The sequence below is a fragment of the Physella acuta genome, unplaced genomic scaffold (assembly GCF_028476545.2).
Source record: "Physella acuta isolate Inbredline_101_S28 unplaced genomic scaffold, ASM2847654v3 ptg001366l, whole genome shotgun sequence".
Lineage (NCBI taxonomy): Eukaryota > Metazoa > Mollusca > Gastropoda > Physidae > Physella > Physella acuta.
Window position 1 is genome coordinate 20,589 of NW_026732881.1, and position 23,320 is coordinate 43,908.

At 37.6% G+C, this 23,320-nt stretch overlaps 2 protein-coding genes across 4 annotated transcripts in view; both read left to right on the forward strand.

Moving 5' to 3' along the window:
• The first annotated feature begins 49 nt into the window (after positions 1-49).
• Positions 50-5,217, forward strand: LOC131927033 (histone acetyltransferase KAT8). Its single transcript, XM_059282687.1, has 4 exons — positions 50-314; positions 1,827-2,034; positions 2,928-3,131; positions 3,988-5,217. Exons 1-4 carry the CDS (start codon positions 94-96, stop codon positions 4,633-4,635), a joined length of 1,281 nt encoding a protein of 426 aa, XP_059138670.1. The 5' UTR covers positions 50-93; the 3' UTR covers positions 4,636-5,217.
• Positions 5,218-6,391: 1,174 nt separating this feature from the next.
• Positions 6,392-23,320, forward strand: part of LOC131927035 (regulator of G-protein signaling 22) — a 47,219-nt gene continuing 30,290 nt past the window's right edge. For all 3 annotated transcript variants that reach the window (XM_059282690.1, XM_059282692.1, XM_059282689.1), the window contains exons 1-11: positions 6,392-6,612; positions 14,617-14,705; positions 15,646-15,830; positions 16,194-16,334; positions 17,106-17,242; positions 18,096-18,315; positions 18,931-19,007; positions 19,444-19,513; positions 20,220-20,448; positions 21,270-21,418; positions 22,365-22,550. In XM_059282690.1, the coding sequence (XP_059138673.1) occupies positions 6,594-6,612; positions 14,617-14,705; positions 15,646-15,830; positions 16,194-16,334; positions 17,106-17,242; positions 18,096-18,315; positions 18,931-19,007; positions 19,444-19,513; positions 20,220-20,448; positions 21,270-21,418; positions 22,365-22,550 (1,502 nt within the window). In that variant the 5' untranslated portion in view covers positions 6,392-6,593. The remainder of the gene's footprint in view (positions 6,613-14,616; positions 14,706-15,645; positions 15,831-16,193; positions 16,335-17,105; positions 17,243-18,095; positions 18,316-18,930; positions 19,008-19,443; positions 19,514-20,219; positions 20,449-21,269; positions 21,419-22,364; positions 22,551-23,320) is intronic.

Here is a 23,320-nt window from a genome sequence, read left to right on the forward strand (position 1 = left end):
TTATATCTGCCATGGCTGTAGCTTTTTATATGAAGTTATTATTTTTAGATCAGAGCACTTGGGTCAAGGTTAGACGCACGCCATTATTAAAAGATGGCCGAAGGAAACAGGAAGAACGACTCAGAGAAAGAAAACAACGATAGAAATCACTCGTTGCCTGTTATTGGAGAACACTATTTGGTAAAAAGGTGTGATAATTCACTCCATGCAGCTGAAATAATTCAGATTAGACAAAGTGAAACTGGAACACAAGAATTGTATGTGCACTATGAAGGCTTTGATAGGAGACTTGATGAATGGGTGGACTTGGACAGGTAAACAAACTTTTCACTTTTGGTTGCAAATGCAAACCACCATTCTTCTTTTTAAAGAATTTTATTTTTTTAAAAAGTAGAATTTAATTCTAGATCTAGTAAAATACTATCCTGTCTATACTATAAAAGAGTATAGGGCAGGCCATGGGTCTCCAAACTACGGCCTGCAGGCCGGATCCAGCCCGCGAAGATCTTTTTGTCCACGGAAAAAACGTTTGTTGGTGATGGCTGAGGAACTTTGCCTAGAAAAAATTCAAAAATCAAAGACATATCTGGAACTAACTGCCCCCCCCCCTCCCTAACTATCAATTTTAGTTAATGCGGCCCTGGACTGAAAAGTTTGGAGACCCCTGCTATAGCGTCGGAAATTAGGCTATCCGATGTTGAGTTTTGTAAACTACTGTAAGACTTTATTTGACCGTTGAAATAAAAACAAAGTCAAGTGCTTTAAATTAGTGATTTAATTTAAAGTTTAATTGTCAAAAAATTAGCAACAAGAGCCTAAATTTAAATATGATTATTATTAGTATTAAAGTCAAGTGTTGTATTTAGTTACTAATAGTTAGGCCTAATGTTTGGCCATTTTTAGCTGGAAAAAGATATGCATGCGCAATGGAAACTACAGCTTTCCTGATGTTTTTGATGGTACTGCACATGCATTTACCAACAATCTGCAGAACCCTAGCTCAGCTATTAAGGTCAATGCGCATGTGCAGAACTATCTTTTGCCAACCAAATGGAGATGCTCTGGGGGAAAAAATCTTTTTTCTGAGTAGTCACTTCATTAATGTTTCTTTTAAGAATCACAGAAAAAAAATGTGCAGAAGATTTGTGACAACTAGGTCTAGTAAAATAACATGGATTTCCTAAAGTTAAAATTAGTAAGTAGAACTAGAACAATGTTTAGTAGCAGCAATAATTAAGCACATACACTTAAAATAATTAGAAATACAAAATAATTAGCAAAACAGTATTTAAAATCCAACTAAAATCAATCTATGCACATTTTTAAACATTATGTATTAAAATTAATATGCCGTGAAATAAATGATGGTTTACAGTATTTCCAGTCGTTTCTGGAACGGCTTGACAGACTACTGTTTTTTTACTGCTGTACAATTACGGAATAATAACCGACGCTATATCGTGATATTACCCTATATGCCACTAAAGGCTGATTATAGTGCCAATATCAGAGTTGGGTACATGGCTTATAATAAGTTATAATTATATAGTAGTATATATAGGGACATGGACAAATTTTTAGGTCAATTCTAGCTGGAAAAAGATGCGCATAGCTCTACCATTATGTCATAAAAAAATTAGACCTTAGGCCCTAATTAAAATTATAAAGCTACTAGAAAAAATATTTTTATTTTAAAAATTTGTTTGATCGACTAAAAAAAGGAGTAAGAGGGTCTAGTAAGTTTCTTTTACTTAACTAAATGGGTACTATTCATCCAGATTACAATTTAGGCATGAATTCATCTGTGTCTTATCTTTGTTGACTAGGTTGGACTTGCAATCAAAGCTTGAAGACCCACAAAGCAAAAGTGGGGAACTGACCATCTCTCTCTCAGATTTTACTGATGGAACAGACAGAAAGATTACCAGGAATCAGAAGCGCAAGCATGATGAAATCAACCATGTTCAAAAAACATTTGCCGAGATGGACCCCACAACAGCAGCTCTGGAAAAAGAACATGAAGCTATCACAAAGGTTTGTATGTTGTTTTTTTTTTTTTTTTTCAATAGCACTAAAATTTAAATAGTTAAGCTATTAAATTCTTGTTGGTATTGTCTGTATTCACTGACAAAAAGGTTTCTGGTGCTACTTCAAATAACCTTTTAACTGTGTTATTGGCTTGCCGTTTTTTATGTGATATCGTCTAATGCACCAGAACTATAGTTAATATAGGCCTACAGCACCTCAATTTCTGAATAATACTAATAGTACTTTTGCTGGCGCAGAGATTTTTAAAAAGGTTTTATAAGTGGGAAATTGTTAATTTTTAATAACTTTTTTCATGTTATTGATGTTCTATTATAATGATTTTCAATTTTCTAAAAGAATTTTTTGAAGTTAAGAATTTTTTTTCAAAATAAATCTCAAACTCTATAATAAGTGAGATTAAAACTAATTAAAATGTCACTTCTGTAAAAATCTGCCTTCAATTATAATGTAACTAATATAGTGATATCAGAAAATAAAAAAATTCCAGTGACTCTATTGAAAATTTTTATCATTAGAGATTATTTTTCTTGAAATTAGAGTATTACAGGTGTGCCAATTTTTAAAAAAACATATTTTTAGGTTAGATACTTTTTATGCTTGTTTGTAAAATGCCTTTTTCCTGTATAATGCTTATTGTGTTCATTTAATCTTTTTAATGTTATTTTTTAATTATAAATATTAAAAAACTTTTTAAAGTGTCATATCATAGAAAAGAATATAGAACTAATTTGCACATTTTAAAGGTTAAATGTTTTGATTTTTTTGAGTGCTTGATTTAAGAAAAGTCACTGTCAGTGTATGTGCTATAGTAGATTTAAACCTGTTATAATACATTTTATAAGAAAACTTTCAATTTTGTTTGTTTTTTACTTTTCTAGGTGAAGTATATTGACAAAATTCAGTTTGGCAAGTATGAGATTGATGCATGGTACTTTTCCCCCTACCCTGAGGAGTACGGCAAACAGCCGAAGCTTTGGATATGTGAGTTTTGCCTGAAGTACATGAAGCTGGAGAAGTCCTTCCGCTACCACCAGTCCCAGTGTACATGGAGACACCCACCGGGAAAAGAAATCTACAGAAAGGTATACATAACCCATATTAGTATCATTAAAACATGTTTCCTAGCAAAGGTAGGAGGGCAAACATATACCACTTTTAGGTACACATAAGAGACCTAAGAGCATCTACCTCAATGGCTGAGAGGAACAAGATTATAGTTGATATACACTTTGTCATCTTTTTCTTCACTCGTAATTGTAATGTTGGACAAGATTTCCTCCAACACAGTTTAGTATTTCGTCAAAACTTGGTATACGCCATATAGGTTGTTGACTCTGATTTAAGCCTGCTTTTCTCTCTCGATTTGCTTCCATAGTCCAACTAAGAATAAACTGCAAGGCAGCAGTTGTTTGGTTTTGGAGTTTTCTCCCCAGATGGGTTGCTGTCTCCATTTATTGGACCTTATCTGGACAGGGGTTCAAACTATGGACTTTTTGGTTTAGCAACCATGTGCTTTACTGACCCGACCTTGCTGACCCATATTTTGTATGCTCATTACCCTTACATAATAAATAAAAAATGGAAACTTCAATTGAAAAAATTAAGACATTTAGGTTTAATGTTATAATTTATTATAAAATTAATAAATGTTGCAAATGCAAAGATCTTGGTAATATTTTTTTCACGTTTAAGGTTGCAAATAACTAAGACATTTGAAATTTTGGATTTTGTTCTTATGTATCTACTTGTGACGCATACACTGCTTCTTTGACAATGCTTGCGTGTGTTGATTTAGATTCTAATTTAGCTGGTTCTTTCTCATATCAAAACTTATGCGGGTTAAATTATTTGTTGGTTTTTATTATTTTAAAATAAATATAGAAAACCTTAGTAGTATGTGTTAAATGAAAAATATCATTTTAATATTTCTTCCTCCAGGGAACAATTTCCGTGTTCGAGGTTGACGGCAAGGACTGGAAGATTTACTGCCAAAACCTTTGTCTTCTGGCCAAGCTGTTCCTGGACCACAAAACATTGTACTTTGACGTGGAACCCTTCATGTTCTACATCCTGGTGGAGGTGGACCGCTACGGCTGCCATCTTGTTGGCTACTTCTCCAAGGAAAAAGAATCTCCAGACGGCAACAATCTGGCCTGTATCTTGACCTTGCCGCCACACCAGCGCAAGGGTTACGGAAAATTTCTCATTGCCTTGAGCTACGAGCTGTCTATTATAGAAGGGGTGGTTGGGTCTCCGGAGAAGCCTTTATCTGACTTGGGGAAGTTGAGTTACCGCAGCTACTGGACGGCAGTTCTGTTGGACTGTATTTACAAGATGGGGGTCAAGGTCAGCATGAGAGACCTGGAGAAGGTGACCTCCATATCGTACAGCGACGTGGTCAGTACGCTGCAGTCACTCAACTTGATCAAGTACTGGAAAGGGAACCACATTCTGTGCGTGACGCCCAAGCTCATTGAGGAGCTGTATCAGAAGATTTGTAAGAGGCAGAGCGTCACGGTCGACCCCACCTGCCTCAGGTGGGAGAAGCCGGTGGCTAAACCTGCAGTCAAGGTCGCCAAGAGGTGAAGGCCGTCTGGTGACAAGGCAGTTTGAGTCAATTAGAATTCATGTACCGAAAAAGTCTCGTAGATGTCATCGCTGATGGTTAACATGATTGTTAACACGATGATATCTTGTTAGAGTCAATTTTGCTGTAGGGTAATATAGCAGTCAACACGATGTCATTGCGACTTAGATATGACTATGATCAAATCCGATGGACTTGCTTCAGTTACAAGTTCATCTATAAATTTTAAAAAGCTCCATCATTTGAAGTCCAAGTACTCAACTTTTTCATTAAAAAATATGATTTTGCTTCAATTATTAGCTGATCTATTAAAAAGTAAAAATAATGGCTTTACAATTCATTTTCAACATCCTATTGATTATCCAAAGAAAGAAGAGAATACTTTGTTTACCCTGTGTTTATGGGTTTCTCATGTGTGAAGTTGAGATAAAAGGTGTCTAACTCAGTGTACATAGCAATTGTTGTAGTTGTAGAATTAGAACACAAATTGTTGAACAAGCTTCATCCTCATTGTTGTTGGTCTTTTGTACACTTCTGGGCATTTTTTTAATATCAAGAATAAATCAAGTTTCCAATGTGAATATTGTTGTCTTTGTTTGTTTGTTTTGTTATACAGTAGCATGGATAAATATAAAGGAAGCTAAAGAGTCTGACCTGAGTCTTGGATGTTTTTAAACAAAGGATAAACCAGTGGTTATCATTTTAGCAGCATTCATAGGCAGTCAAACTTAATTTAGGACAAACTTTTCCTTCTTTTAAATAGTTACATAAAATAAAATACGTTAAGTAATTTTGTGGCATTAAATTGTAAAAAAAAAAAAGAACAGGCTATCATTATCAAATGTGATAGCAGGCATCAAGATATAATTAGTAATCTTTAAAGTTTCATAATTTACTACATCATCTTTGTCTACATGATTGGACAATGCTGAGGAAGTCAGATTTTGGGCTGTAGGTTTATGTCCAAACTATCTGTGATTGATTTTCAAACTTGAAAGGCTAAGATAAGCTAGCACTGTTAGCTCCATAAGCTTGTTGACCAGCTGCTCAACTACTTCTCATTGCCTTTGGTGAAATGATTCAAAAAAGGCTAAACCAGCCACAACATTCCTCCCTTCATTTGTGTGTGCTATAGTAGAATTACATGTGTAAAGTTTCAGACTTTAAGATCCATAAGGCAGGTCAAGTATCACCACACAGGAAGAGATGGCCGAGTAAACATTAACAAGTCTCAATTAAATTAATCCAGAAATTAGCAAAATTTATATTTTTTGTATGTCATGGGCTCAAAATTATACTTTTTTGTTCGTGCATTTTACTATTTACTTAATAAAAAAAATAAATTAGTATTAAAACAGAGTAGGCTTACTATTAAAATGTTATTTGTTATTTAATTGATATAGCATTTTAAATACAGCTATGAAATTATATGTTTTATTTGTACAGTAGGCCTAGTACTAATAGTAGTGAAAGTTCAAAATAAATAAATGACAAAAGTACAGTCATTGGCTACTGCAAATAAATTCAATATTTTAATAATTTTATTTAGACTAATTGTCTTATAAATGTTGATTTATAAAATGAATCCCCTTAACCTGTCAGTTCTAAATCTGCCTCGGCGTATAATTAAAATTAGCCGTGTACTCATGGAAGACTACTGTTCCATACGATTATTATTATGTCAGAACTTAAAAATGCGAATGGAGTCAAAACTAGATCACGTTCTACCTTCAGATCAATAAAACATGGCGGCCCAAGGCACCTAGCAACGCGTCTAGTGCCTGAGCCTATTTTCGATAACAAAATGGACTATTTTATTGGGATTAAAAGTTGAAATGTTTAGATCTATAACACGAGCATTGTTTTTGACCACGAAGTAACATACTCTTTTTGGATTAAATTTTAGCAGGAAGATATAGACTCTATGATACTTCAGTTCTGCTGAAACGTTTCAAGTATGCCGAAGTCTAAGGGAGGTTAGTCATTTCGTGTTTGTTAACTCCATCGATTTTTTCTTCAGTAGGTTAATAATTATAGGGCCTAATAATAATTTGTCTCAGTACCTAACATTAATATTATTTATAGAAATCTAGCCCTAATTCATTTGATTACTAGATCTAGATCTATGTTTAGATACCGTTTTGATAACAATTTTTATCAAAATGTTTACAATTATCCGTATCACCTATTTAGGCTCTAGGGTTGCCAGATACCTTTTCCGAAAATACTGGACACCTTTCCATCCTTCCCTTCTCAGGTATGCCGCAAAGCAGAAGAAGGGGGGGGGGGGGTAACAGAGTATTATTCATATACTTGTCCAGTATTTATATTTATTTTATCCTGGACAGTCTGCTCAAATACTGGACTGTCCAGTTCAAAACTGGACACATGGCAACCCTAATCACATTGTGGTTCTATATGCTTATTTATTTTTTTAATGACTTTTATAATAGGCAGGGTTTCTCCAGACTTTTTTCCTCCGGGGGGCACTTGAAATTTTCGGGGGGGGGGGGGGGGGTGGGGGGGGGGGGAGAATACTGTTAAAAGTATATATTTTCTATATAAATTTCAATTGGTTCGGAGGGGGGGTAGACTTTCTTGAGGGGGGATGGGCTCTGCCTGGAAGAAACTCTGTTTATAGGGCTAGATCTAGAACCTAGATAGCAATATCAAGTAACGTGGATGACTAAAACCCTAGAGATCTATAGATCTAGATCTAGATATTTCGTAAATATTAATAATAATTTTTTTCTTATTTTGTCAAATTTTTTGTTAGTTAGAACGTTATTGCTTAGTGTTGATTCTCAGAGAGTAACAACTGGGAATTGCAGTACCATTTTAGTCCATGTTAGTTTTAAGAAAATGCGGGCATGGCTGTCCATTGTTTGATATTTTGAAACTAATAACGTTAGGGGATCATCCATAAAAGACTCAATACTTTTCTTAACTATTTATAGCCTCTTCCCTCTGTGATCGTCATGTATCGTTACAGAATAGGCCCACGACCCAAAAGAGGGTGACGTCGTTAATAACGGACCCTACACCATTAGATACATTGCAGAGGCGTAGCTATCCATTTCGGCGCCCGGGGCGAATTATAAATTTTACCCCCTCCCCCCTCCCACTTTGAATATAGCTTATCCACTTGTCGAAAAAGGCCCCCCCTGTAATAGATTGAAATAATTGTGAGGTCAAGGGAACTCACTCTTCTGTATTAGTTATATTTATAATATTGTTATCTTGAGTGATGTCCCTTGTGTACTTCCTTCCGTCCTCTCTGTGTATTACCATCGTGGTAGTTAGACCCATTAAATGTGTTATATACAACCACAGGCTTCTGTCGTCAATCTATTATAACTGGCGACGAAGGATAAACATCTACTAGAAAGAGCACCTAATTACGCAAAAAAGAGGTTTGCTAGAGCTTATTAGCTAATTATTTCTAGAATTATGGCGCTGTATGGCCAAATAAAAGAATTTGATGCGAATGATGAAATCATTCAAGATTACCTAGAGAGGTTAAGCTTTTACCTAGAAGCTAACAACGTGACGATAGAAGCCAAAAAGAGAGCTGTTTTGTTAACAGTCATAGGGCCTAAACAATTTAGGCTACTAAAAGACTTATGCGCACCAGCTAGTCTGACTACCAAGAGCTTTAACGAGCTGAGCAAATTGCTAACAGACCACCATGCGCCTACCCCATCAAAGTTTTTATGTAGAGCTAGATTTGACAGTAGGACTCGTCAACCAAACGAGTCAATATCAGAATATGTTGCTGCTTTACGTCATTTAAGTGAATTTTGTGAATTCGGAGACACGCTGTCTGACAGATTATGTGAAAAGTTTGTGACAGGTGTAAACAGCCCTGATATTCAAAGAAAGTTGCTGCTCGAGTCAGATCTAAAATTGGAAAAAGCAATACAACTTGCAATGTCATTCCAGCAGTCATCAGATACGGCGAGATCTTTAGCACCTTCAGAGATCCATGCAGTAAACAGCAGGTTAGTCAATAAACATCAACCCCATCAGAGCATTCCAACTTATGCTAAACAGCCTGCTCGTTCAAATCCTAGATTTAAATCTAGTAATAATTATCAAAAATGTCATCGATGCAAAGGTCCCCATGCATCTCATCGGTGCAAGTTCAAGTTAGCAACTTGTTATAAGTGCGGTAAGCAAGGTCACATTGCCAAGGCCTGCTTTGCAAAGTCTTCGTCTGTTGCTAAATCTAGCCAGTCAAGACAGTACCGCAACCAAGGGCAGCACTATGTTAACTCTCACCAAGACTACCTAACCCAACCAATGAACCACTCTACCTGTGAAAATGCTCAAATTGATTTGCAGCCGGATTTCAACCTGTTCTCTGTTAAATCAATAAGTCATGCTCCCATCAATGTACCAGTTAATATCAACGGTAAGAGCATCAGCTTCCAACTTGACACTGGAGCATCTCTAACAGTCATCACAAAGAAAGATTTTGACGCTGTCACAGGAGGATCAGTGCCTCTACAGCCATGTCACAAGTGTCTAACAACATACACTGGTGACAATGTTCCGGTAATAGGAGAGTGTATGGTTCATGTAAGTTATAATGGTCAAAGTGTTAAACTTCCTCTTCTTGTGGTTGAAGGAAATGGACCGCCATTACTAGGTAGGAACTGGTTAAGTGATCTTAAGTTAAATTGGGAGAGTATTTGTTCATTGAAGAATGTAAAAGAATCTAGTCTTACTTCACTAGATAAAGTTATATCTGAAAATAAATGTGTTTTTGGTAACTCTGGATTACTAAATGATAGAACAGTGAAGTTAAGCATTAAAGACACAAATCCAAGATACTGCAAAGCTAGAGTTCCACCTTATGCAATGAGGAATAAAATTGAAAATGAGCTAAGTAGATTGGAATCTAATGGCATTATAAAGAAGGTAGACTATTCCGATTGGGCGACACCCATTGTGCCAGTGTTAAAGAAGGATGGTTCTATAAGAATTTGTGGAGATTATAAAACTACACTGAATAAGCAAATAGAGCTAAATAGGTACCCTATACCTAACATTGAGGAAATTTCTTTGAATTTGGCAGGAGGAGACAAATTCACTGAATTAGACTTTAGTCATGCTTACACTCAACTAGAACTGCATCCAGATTCAAAAGTCTATACGACAATAAACACACATAAAGAACTCTACCAATATGAAAGACTATGTTTTGGCATATCATCTAGCCCTGGAATTTTCCAAGCTGTCATGGACAGTATTTTTAAGGATATTCCAAATGTTTGTGTGTATTTTGACAATGTGTACATAACTGGTAAGAATGACACTGAACATCTTAAAACACTAGTTAAAGTCTTGAAAATAGTTGGTGAAAAAGGTTTAAAGATAAACAAAGATAAATGTCAATTCATGTTGACAGAAATTAGTTTTCTTGGTTATATATTGAGCAAACAAGGTATCAGACCTCAACCTGAGAAAACAAAAGCCATTAAAGAAGCAACCAAACCTGAAAATACCCAACAACTAAGAGCTTTTTTGGGCTTGATAAATTACTATGCAAAGCTCATAGGGAATCTGTCTGGTAAACTATCACCACTGTACAAGCTGCTACAGAAAAATGCAACTTGGCACTGGGGTAAACAACAAGAAGCTGCTTTTAATACAGCAAAAGAGGCTTTGTCTGCTGACACCTTACTAACTCACTATGACCCAGGGAAAAGACTTATATTAACATGTGATGCTTCACCAGATGGTGTAGGAGCAGTCTTGTCCCACATGGATGAGAAGGGTGACAGACCCATTGCTTTTGCCAGTAGATCTTTGAACCAGGCTGAGAAAAATCATTCTCAGTTAGATAAGGAAGGCTTAGGCATCATTTTTGGTGTTAAGAAATTTCATAAGTTTCTGTTTGGTAGGAAGTTCACCATCTTTACAGATCATAAACCATTGCTAGGTTTATTTGGAGAAAACAAAACCCTACCTGAGCATGCCTCACCAAGAATTCAAAGATGGGCTATCACACTAACTGCATACAATTATGAATTGAAATACAAACCTGGATCTGAGAATAGTGCAGATAGTCTTAGTAGATTACCTTTAAAAAAACCAAAGCCTGAGCTATGTACCAGAAGATGTATTTGTTCTCTTCACTATCATGGATAACTCCAATATAAATGTGAATGATATTAAAAGAGAAACACAAAAAGATGAATGCTTAATAAAAGTATATGAGTACTGTATGAATGGTTGGCCTGAAGAGTCTGTGAATGATGACTTAAGGCCATATAAAATAAGAAATTAAAACCCTTTGTGAAGATAATATAAAAGATGGAGAAGATGCAGTCCATTATCAGTCAGAGTTGCCTAAACAAAGTATTTGTAACTTAATAAATGATTATGGTGATATGGCAATTTCAAATACATTAGTAAGAAGGAATGTGATCATCAAACAACTTTGCTAACATCATTAGCACTTTCAGAAACTAAAAGGGTAACATCAAAAGAAAGAAAAAGATTTTTGCCATTTAATACTTTCAGATGCCAATTCAAAAATAGTTCCATTAAATCATGACAAAACATTCATTGAAGGAGAATTTGGTGTTAATGAGAATGTGTATCTAAGAAATTATGGGAGAAAGGAAAAATGGATACCAGGTCAAATTGTTCAATGTACAGGACCTGTGTCTTATAAAGTTAAAAATAACTTGTGCAGATAATAAGTGTGAATCTATCAATCCCACCAAATCTGAACAGTTCACACCAACTCAGTTTGTTTCACAACCAAGTTCTGTTGATATGAGTGAACCAAGTTGTCTGGAGTCAGAAAATGTAAATTCTGGAGTTAATGATTTAAATCCTAGACCTCCTGAGATAGAGAATCCAGATGGTCAGAATATTGAGTCACCAAATCAAAAGCCACTGAGAAGGTCAAGCAGGACAATCAAGGTCCCAAATAAGTTAGACCTATGATTTTAAAGGTCAAAAGGACTTTGACATTATTGTTTTGTATCTTGATTATGTTGTAGCATATTGTGCATTGTTTGTAAGGATGTAATCTACCATAGTGTTCGTGTTACAATATAATTGGTGATTTTAGGATACTATCAATTGTTCTATTGAGAGATGTGTTATTGTGTTCTAAGGGTAAAGGGATGTAATAGATTGAAATAATTGTGAGGTCAAGGGAACTCACTCTTCTGTATTAGTTATATTTATAATATTGTTATCTTGAGTGATGTCCCTTGTGTACTTCCTTCCGTCCTCTCTGTGTATTACCATCGTGGTAGTTAGACCCATTAAATGTGTTATATACAACCACAGGCTTCTGTCGTCAATCTATTATAACTCCCCCCCCTAAATTTGGAAACGTCTGGGTGCTTTTATCAGTCTTTTCCCCTTTTTGTTATGGTGTCACACATTTGATGTTATATATATATATATATATATATATATATATATATATATATATATATATATATATATATATATACTCAATGTTCTTAAAGGAGAAGTACCAACCTCTTTAAAATTAAAACTCTAGGGTAACATTGAAATCGGTGCGCACTTTAAAATTAGCAAATTTTTGTTACATCAAGTGGCAAGCGCGATACACTCTAGTAGACTTCGTACGGAAACTTTTAACTTTAACCCCACCAACTCCAGTCAAAGAGCTACCCCTATTTACCACACACAATAATAATAGCCTAGGTTGAAACGTCACACGCTTCATGATTTGCGTATGAAAGGGAAAAAAATTCAGTTTAAATCCACATGCGTTAAAAACGACGGGTCATACCCTGCTAGTGTCGAAGATAAATGGCTATTGTCGTTTGAGGTATCGATTTTTGTAACGGATTTCTCTTCAGGTGGAGCTTGACTCGGCCTGACTTCTACAAAGGGGTAATCGAACCTTGCGTATTGGTATTATGAATCGATTCTTCGGGGTGTTCAATTCCACAGAATTAAAAACCAATTTGAATGTATTCAAGTGGATTTATTTTTCGACTACTATATTGTTGTTTCGAGTGGGATGATGAGTTGGTTTTGCTCCAAGATTTAAAAATTGAAACTAATTCACGTGTAGGCTATTGTGTGTGGGCGAAATATTTTTATTATTGTTTTTAAACAAAGCCATTGTTTATGTTGGAGAAAATTTGACTAGTTCTTCTTTTATTAAGATGTCTTCTATATCGTCATCAGGTATGCTATTAACACAACTATTAAAATTTTTGTTTTAAATTGTAATAATGTTTGTGGTAAAGGGTTTTAAACAATAATTGTACTACTTATATGTTTGTCATAAGTTATATTAATTTTAAACAATATCAAGTAGACATTATATAATATAGTGTATCCTATGTCGTATTTGTATAGAATCAAAATGTTAGCTACAATGTAGCTAAGTATATTGAAGTCAAAAGGAAACGGTGTGGTCGAGCACCTGTAAAAGTTTTAATATTAGGAAAGTCTTCCTTGTCTTTAAGGAGGTCATTTGCTGGGCAACTGGCCACATTTACTTCAATGTTATTTGCACCCAATGCTACATTTTCAGTTTGTTTTGAATTTTTCCTCAGCCACCTCCAACAAACTTTTTTTTTCCGTGGACTAAAAGATCTCCGAGGGCCGGATGAGAGGACCTCACGGGCCGCATCCGGCCCGCGTGCCTTAGTTTGGAGACCCCTGGTCAAAACTGTTAAACTGATCCTTGCGAACAAAAACTATATTTTTTGGTTATTAGAAAATTCGGTTGTCTGGTATAATCTTTTCTTAATTGTAATTATGAACGCAATTTCCCCCAACAGTTATGTATTTGTGGATTTGCTTCCATAGCTAATGTACACACATGAGCAATCTCCAAATTATTGCTTGATTATGTTTAACTGGAGATTTCTCTTCTAGATGAGATGCTGTTCCTAGCTTCGTCTGCCCGGGATCAGAACTCAGGACTGTTGGAGTTAGCTATCATTCGCTCTCCAACTAAACCACGCCGTAATAAAAAACATATTGAAAATCCCGCCAAATACTCCCCCCCCCCCCTCCCTAAATCCCATTGCACCATTTGGGTACTTTTTTAAGTATTTTATTACTTAATTAATTACTTTATTTCAATAATATAATGAAGACAACATTGCTGGACTTTCAGAGTTGATTCCAATCATAAAACCACCTCCACTTGCAAATAATCTACCATGCCAGCAACCTGCGCGCAACTTTTCCACGCAACTGTTCACTCGTCATAGTCCCACTAATCCGGGATTTGCATTCAACGTTTGACAGATTAAGTCGATTTTATACCTCAAATCTCAACTAATCCGTAAATCGTGCGTGTTACACAATAAATAATCTATCAATCAAGTCGCAAGGTAGTGGGCCGTGGGTGCCAGGAATAAGGAGTAGCTCCTGGCTTACTATGTCCAGGATTTCAATCCTACATCAGAATGTATCTAAATGAGGATTAACGCCCTTTTCACACGGTGTCGAAGTTACGTCCCCTTCCTGAGCTGTGTACACACACGGTGCAGTAAGAATCAATGGCTGACCGTTCTCCCGAGTTACCGTTCTTGCAAATGTCATTTTCTCCCATTTTAAGTTTGCATAATTTCAAAACTCTGTATGTCTTTTTAAGTTAGAGTAGCTTTACATACATGGAGTGTGAGTATATAGGCCTATATATATATATATATATATATATATATATATATATATATATATATATATATATATATATATATATATATATATATATATATATATATATATATATATATATATGTATGTATATATATATATATATACTTATTTCTAATTCTATATGTAATTTTAGTGAATACACAATAATTAGCTTAATTTTAGGACTTATCAACAATTAGCAAGAAGCATGTACTTACCTACCATTTAGTCTTATAATTTTCTTTAAAAAAATGTGGTTGAAATGAAAATGTCATGCGTTTTGTAAGATAATTGGGATGTCCTTGTTACACTTTCAGCTCTGGACATTACAGGTGAGAACATTGAGGACCTCCTGGCCTATGATGACTTGTTCCTGGATTATTTCAACTGTTTCTTAGCTCTGCCGGTAAGTCACGGCACACTTGTTGAGAGTTTTACAATTTTACAATGGGAAGGTGTGCTGTTTTGGTTGAACCCACGACTGTTGACCCGAAAGTGTCAATTTCGGTTCCCAAACGAATCTCTAATACGCCAACAGTTAAGTCTGGTGGGTAAAAAAAAAGCAACAAATAAAGTTTCCTCCTTAGACCCAGCGATCGGGTTAGTAGAGTTCATATGTTTCTTGACCTCGGCATATGAAAGGAAATTTTGGTCAGTGCTATGCCCAGCCGACTTTTCTTCCCCAACGCAAGTCAGGTACCCATTTTAGCTGGTTGGACTCGGGGACGTCCTAATGTCACATGTTGAAACCAAGATCCGAACCCAAAACTTTTGGGCTAGCAGTCAAACGTTCTACCATTCGACCACACAGTCCCAAGTCTATTATATAAAACTAAAATTAAAATTCACGCAAATTACATCGGGGATCAAAACTATTGTGTAGACTTTTAAATGTTTTTCTCCTATTTGTAAGGCTTTCGCCGGTAATTCGCGTATTAGGGTATGATAACTTAATTATATATTTTTAAAAATTATTTTTTTAGAGTTATGTTCAGTATTTAAAGGAAAAAAAATGTGGTACTTTTGGTGGTATTGCCAGCAATAACTAGTTTTCCATTGGTAGTATTTATCGATTAAAACAGAACTTCCTGTTATCAGAGGCGTAGCCACCCTTCCCGGTGCCCGGGGACAAACTTTCAATTTGGCGCCCCCTCGGGAAGAACCTTTCAATGTTCAATTTGCATCCCCCTACATAAACTTTCAATTAGTTTTTCAAAGCCATTTTGGCGCCCCCTAAGGTCGGCGCACAGGGACATATGTACCCCGACCCCCCCCCCCCTCCCCTCGCTACGCCTCTGCCTGTGATGAAGCAATACATAAACCGCTTCTCACCCTACTGTTGCTAGGTGTTCCCTCAAGCTATTTTTTACAACCGACTGACCGGGGCGTTTGAGGAGATCGATGGCTCCACCCCCGACACCTGTGGGGTGCTGCCCCCGCTCAGCCCCTCCCTACACTTCGGCCCTACAGACGCCGTCAGGGATCGTATGCTGGAGTGGGCCCGGCAGGAGAGGCTGACGTTGTTTCTCAGGTATTCTTGTGTGGGCTTGTGTGTGTTGTTGTGTGTTTTAGTAGGCATTCTAGTGTGTTTGTGTGGTTGTTTATGTGTGTGAAATTATGTGTGTTTAAGTGGGCTTACTTTTGTGGTTGTGCGTGTTTATGTGTGTTTGGTTCCATGTGTTTAAGTGGGCCTAGTTGTATTTGTGTGTGTATGTTTATGTATGTGTGTTTCTGTGTGTTTGAGTAGGGCCTACCTGTGTGTTTGTACGTCTTTATGTGTGTGATTTGTCTTTGTATGCTGTATTCGCACATTTATATTTCACTGTACCTGTGTGTATGCGTGTGTTTGCTAGAAGAACACTAACTCTACTAACGACCTTGACCTTTGACCTAGGGCCGAGCTGTTCCGCGAGCTGAAGTTGGTCAAGCTGTTGTTGCGGCCCCTGGACACGGAGAGACAATCCACCAGCCGGGAGAGCAGCCGGAACATCCGGGGATACAGCCGGGCGTCGGAGAGCTATATCTCAAGTCTGAGGTAGGGGGAGGGGCTACATCTCAAGTCTTAGGTAGGGGGAGGGGATATATCTCAAGTCTTAGGTAGGGGGAGGGGCTATATCTCAAGTCTTAGGTAGGGGGAGGGGCTATGTTTCAAGTCTTAGGTAGGGGGAGGGGCTATATCTCAAGTCTTAGGTAGGGGGAGGGGATATATCTCAAGTCTTAGGTAGGGGGAGGGGCTATATCTCAAGTCTTAGGTAGGGGGAGGGGCTATATATCAAGTCTTAGGTAGGGGGAGGGGCTATATCTCAAGTCGTAGGTAGGGGGAGGGGCTACATCTAAAGTCGTAGGTGGGGGGGGCTACATCTCACGTCTTAGGTAGGGGAGGGCATACATCGCAAGTCTTGACAAGGGGGAGGGGCTACATCTCAAGTTTTAAGTAGAGTGAGGGGCAACATCTCGAGTCTTATTTTGGGGGAGGGGCTACATCTTAAGACGGGGAGGGAGAGGGGCTACATCTCAAGTCGTAGGTACTATTGGTAGGGGTGGTGTAGGGGCTACTTATCGTCTTAGTTACGTTTAGGGTATGGGGACTACATCTTAGATAATTTGGAGAGGGGGGGCTGTATCTTAGATATGGTGGGGGGGACTATATCTTAGTTATCGTGGAGGGGGACTACATTTCGAATATTAGAGTGAAATGAAATTGACTTTTGCACCGTCCCATATAATTATATCAAACCGAATGTCGTTATACCAGCTAACTAATTCATACCACTAATTAACCTCACCATTGTTCTACCACACGCAGCATCAGTGGCGACAACAGCGGCAACAACAACCTGAACGACTTCGAGGAAGATTTCGCCCGGCTGGACTACAACGCCCTCTACCGGTACCAGAGACCGGGAAGTCGAGCTCTCTCCATGCCGGTTGGCTTCTTCTACGGTAGGCTTTTGAAATTATGCTAATGTTGATGGCTGTTATTAACGAAATATGCGGTTGGTTTCTTCTACGGTAGGCTTTTAAATTATGCTTATGTTGATGGCTGTTATTAACGAAATATGTCGGGTGGTTTTGTCAGTGTATTTTTTACATTTGGGGATTTCAGTTTTTTTTTTCTTACTTCGTTCTTTAGTATATTATTTTAATAAAGGTGAACTCCTCCAACATAATTAAAATATTACGTATCAACATATAGCCAGTCATTCTGTCTTCAGTCTTTTTTCTTATTTTTTCCTTAATTAGGTCCTATAATATTGCAGGTAACTCCTCCAACATGATTAAACATTAAGTGTCAACATCTTTTGTACCATACAACCCGTCTGTCTGCTTTTCGTTCTGAATTAGTTTACACAGCTTTAAATCAACCAAAAAATAACATGCAATGCAGCAGTATTTTCTCAAATTATTATTTTGGAATTTTCTCAGTTACATGTACTGTGGTCCCCAGCTAACAAGCCTCATCTGCCCGGGATCCAAATTTGTCTATCTATACCATGTCTTTGTTATGAAACAAAATTCGTTTCAGACTGTACGGTCTTATAGCAGATGAAGTAGAGTCCATCTGTTGCAATGACAATGGGATAATATCGCCAGCGTTATCCCCATCCGTTATTTCTTTCCCCTGCTGCCTCAAACATAACTTTCTAACCCAAAACTCTGAACATATCCTGACAGATAATCCCCGGTTTCATGTCATGCCGTTTGACCGATGCCAAATTAAGACTCTACCCCCCCCCCCTCTTTCACCACTTAACTAACATGTACCAAATCTTGTCCCCCCCCCCCTCCCCCACAGACAACCAACAGTTTGACGCCCCGCCCACCGAAAACAACACCCCCTACCAGACGTCCAGCAAATCTCACAGCGCTATCGTCTCGACCACCACCGGCACCTCCTCCAGCTTCCGGTTCAAAGACTTCCAGGAGAAGCTGGTGCCGCGCGCCCACAACGAGACGAAAAACGGCATCCTGACGTCTAGCAGCAAGACCCCAGGGGGTCGTCGACAAAGGACAAGGTCAGTCTTTTACAATGCCGATACATTTAAGTCTTGCTAACGTTAAAGATGTTAAGAAAAGTAAATTAATCTTTGAAACATGCGGTTTATGGGCAGGCGAAGTAAAGTTCACCTGTTGTTTTTAGCTCGGCATTTGAAGGGATAGTGTGGTCAGCACTATGCCCGCCCGCCTTGGATTCCCTAACGTGAGTCGGGTACCCATCAGAGTTGGGTGTACTAGGGCCCCGTATCCGAGTTCAAGACTTTAGAGATAGAATTCGAATATTCTACCATTCAACCACACCGTCCCTTTGTTAATGTGTGATTTAATTTTCTGCAAAAATTTTCTGGAACTCAAATATCTACTCTGTATACATTTTTTTTCCTTTTACGTTAATCAGCATGTAGGGTAAATAAAGTATATAGTTGATTGTTTTGTGACCACTGGAGTTGTGTGGTCAGTTATAGATCCAGACGCCTTTACTTTCCCTTACATGAATCAGGTACCCTTTACAGCTGGGTGACCTCAATGACGTCCTACACACTCTACTCCGAGATCCGAACTAAAGAATCGTGCGCTCTACCATGCAACCACGCCATTCCACTCTAAAGTTGTATTTTTTTTTTAATTTCTAGATTGTCAGAACAACCGGATGTCGCGTCTAAAACCCCAAAGAGTGAACAGACACGGAACATGAGCAGACAACAATATGGTGAGTGTAATTTTTGTTGCATCTTTTATTAGAAAATTCCGTCAGACGTTTCCGGGTATTGAAAATATTGATATTTATTCTCAACCTAACTCCATACTTAACCTTAACTGAAAACAGACTCTAATCGGTAAGACTTAAGAGTTAGACCAAAAGTTTAATTTTCAAGTAAAGAGAAACATAAAGTACAGTTCACCACAAATTTAATCAAACAAAATCTTTGTGTTTTTGAGGATATTGTTTGTTCCAATAAAATGTCTCATTAACGTCTTGCATAAAGTTGCACCACTACCATTAGGCTAATCACCTGTAATTAGCTTGATTCACTTTTTCCTTTTTAATTATCGCTTGATAAGTTTATATGAATAGAACATTTCAATTTTTTGTGTACTGCGAATCTGAAACTGATTATTTAATTTGTTTTTCTTTCTCCCCCAAGACCGCGCTAAATCTTCAATGAGTCAAGCTCTGCCTTCAACCACAGAAGAGGCTTTTATCAGAGGAGCAAGGTTAGCGCGAGTTACCTCCCATATTAAAAAAAAATCTGTTTCTGTAATTAGAGTTACGTCCCATATGAATGATATTATATCTGTTTTGGGAGTTACGCCCCATATAAAAGATACTGTCTGTATCGAACGTCTCATATAAAAGTTAGCATCTGTAAATAGTAAACATTAAATTGAAAAAGAAATGAGTTTTGATGTTGTTTTTTTCTCTAGACAACACCTTAAATAACACTAATTAAAAAAATATTTTCATGTGATGAAAAGAGAAAGTTCTCTAACTCGATGCTTAGTTATATCGCTGTTACTTAATTAGTGAAGGAATCAGTTCACTACTGCCATCTCTGTCCACTGTGGCATTCGTCTTTTGACTAAACTTCTGACACCCTTAGTTCTATCCTGTCTACTTTCCTGACTCTATGTCATTGTGCTGATATATGACTAAAATGTCATTTGTAAATAATCATCGTTAATTAATTACCAATGCTTTATTTTAATTAAACCCGAAATTAAGAGTTATCTTAATAAAATGTAAATACTAGTACCACTGTTTCTCTTTGCTGATATGTATTGACATGCCAGTGGATAGTGACAAGTTACTTGACATAACACGTACGTTGGCATGACAATTGTCAGATGACATGACATATTGACATTACACGTACGTTGACATCAACATGACATATACCAACCAATCGCCTCTCTACCCCAGGGCCCTCTCCGCCCCCACCTATCTCGACGACTACTTTGGCATGCCTGGGTTCGAGTACCAGCCGTTCGAGGAATTCTTCGGCGAGGCGGAACCGGAACCGGACGGTCAGCACTATGTCCAGTTTGAGGAGGAGGGGATCAGTGAGGCCCAAACAGAGGCAGACGTGAGGAACATGGAGGGGAGGCTGAAGATGACCGTGCAACAGGTCAAGGAGCGAATGCTCGGATCAGTGAGTAGCGTCCCTTGTTGGTTAGTTTTGATTGCTGTTGCGGTCGATTTGTCGTGTTACTGAAGTTTGTACACAGTCCTTCTGTGTTCTTCTGCTCGTAGGGACACATTTTTCTTTTTAGTAAAGCAGTTTGTATACGGTCCTTGTTTTCCTTGTATGATCTTAAGTTTATTTTTTTTTATCGAAACCCGTTCATAAGTTCATCTAAACTTGTTTTGTTTTATAAACCTGTGCTCACAACTTCATTGTAACTTTTACCTTTGAATTGCTGTAATGGAGTTAAAACGCGTTATGGAAAGACATTACTTAAATACGTTACTAAAATATGTCACCTAAACCTTTACTTGAAAAACATTACTAAACAACTTTTTATAAAGCCCTTTACTTAAACAAGCAACATAAACATATTACTAAAACACATTACTCGTCCATATTACTAAAATATTACTAATATTACACATTACTAACCAACATTACTATCATACATTACAAAAACAAACTACTAACACACATGAATAAAACACATTACTAACACACATAACCGAAATATTAATAACACACATTACTAACAAACATTACTAAAACAAACTACAAACACACATTACTAAAACAGATTAGTATTACTAACACACAGAACTAAAACACATTACTAACACAGATTAGTATTACTAACACACATTACTAAAACAAACTACAAACACACATTACTAACACACATAACTAACACACAATACTAACACAAATTACTAACACACATTACTAAAACAAACTAGTAACGTACATTGGTAAAAGTATTAACGGAATCCCACGATCGCCACCAGCACAAGACGTTCGAGGAATTCCGTGAGTTTCTGAGAGGCACCTCAGGCGAGCACCTGCTGACCTTCTGGCTGGAGTGTGAGAACTTCAAGGACACGATGGAGGATTTTGATGACGATCAAAACATGGACATGCGCAACGCTCACTTCCGGTAAGATGGTTTCTGTTGTAAATATATATGAGTGAGGGAGAGAGGAAGAGAGATAATGAAATAAAAGTTAAAAAGGAGAGGGGGTGTACAAATATAATAAACGGGGACAAAGATTCTTTCTGGCATCTTTTCGTGGGTGCACTGAATTTCCCCCACTCCCTAGAAAGAAAATAATATTATATGTTATCTGTAAAATAATACTCTAATCAATCGCCCCCCCCCCCCCACCTTGGAGAAAAAAATAAAATAGGTTATTAAGTCTAGAAAAAAAAGATTTGGATGTACGAAAAATGGAAAAATAAGGCTTGATGATACGACAGAGTGGCAAAAGATAAGCAGTGGGGTGGGGGGGGGGGGGGGGGGGGAAGGGTAGGAGGAGAGTGAGGGGAAGAAACAAAAAAGATTGACCCCCTCTTTATAGAACCCCCTGTATTGACCCCTTCTGTATCGAACCCCTCTGTATTTACTCCCTCTATATTGACCCTTCTATATTGACCCCTTTGTGTCGATCCCTCTGTACTGACCCCTTCTATATTAACCCCTCTGTATTGACCCCATTCTATATTGACCCCTATGTATTAGCCCCTTTATATTGACCGCTTCTATAGTGACCCCTCTGTATTGACCCCCTCTATATTGACCCCTCTGTATTGACCCCCTCTATATTGACCTCTCTGAATAAACCCCTCTGTATTGACCCCTGTGTATTGACCCCTCTGTATTGACCCCCTCTATATTGACCTCTCTGAATAAACCCCTCTGTATTGACCCCTGTGTATTGACTCCTCTGTGTTGACCCCCTCTATATTGACCTCTCTGAATTAACCCCTCTGTATTGACCCTGTTATATTCACCCCCTCTGTATTGACCCCCTCAATATTGACCCCTCTGTATTGACCCCTCTATATCGACCCCTATGTACTGACCCCCTCCATATTGACACCAGGAACATCCAGGACAAGTACAAGCTGAAGCTAACGTCTGACGCCCTAGACCAGATCACTCAAGCCGCCACCAACAAGGGCCTGAGCCACACGATTTTCCTGAGGACCCAGTACGACGTGCTCAGGCGGCTCAGGGCCTACTGGGTGCCCAGGTTCCTCATCCACTGTGAGATGACCAAAGGAATCAGGTGAGCCGCACTGGGTGCTGTGTCCGTTCTGGCTTGGTCTAATTGTCTAGTCTGTAAGATTTCGTCTTGGTCTAATTGTCTAGTCTGTAAGATTTAGTCTTGGTCTAATTGTCTAGTCTGTAAGATTTTGTCTTGGTCTAATTGTCTAGTCTGTAAGATTTTGTCTTGGTCTAATTGTCCAGTCTGTAAGATTTTGTCTTGGTCTAATTGTCTAGTCTGTAAGATTTTGTCTTGGTCTAATTGTCCAGTCTGTAAGATTTTGTCTTGGTCTAATTGTCTAGTCTGTAAGATTTTGTCTTGGTCTAATTGTCCAGTCTGTAAGATTTTGTCTTGGTCTAATTGTCTAGTCTGTAAGATTTTGTCTTGGTCTAATTGTCTAGTCTGTAAGATTTTGTCTTGGTCTAATTGTCTAGTCTGTAAGATTTTGTCTTGGTCTAATTGTCCAGTCTGTAAGATTTTGTCTTGGTTCTATAGTCTAGTCTGTAAGATTTTGTCTTGGTCTAATAGTCTAGTCTGTAAGATTTTGTCTTGGTCTAATTGTCTAGTCTGTAAGATTTTGTCTTGGTCTAATTGTCCAGTCTGTAAGATTTTGTCTTGGTCTAATTGTCTAGTCTGTAAGATTTTGTCTTGGTCTAATTGTCCAGTCTGTAAGATTTTGTCTTGGTCTAATTGTCCAGTCTGTAAGATTTTGTCTTGGTCTAATTGTCTAGTCTGTAAGATTTTGTATTGGTCTAATTGTCTAGTCTGTAAGATTTTGTCTTGGTCTAATT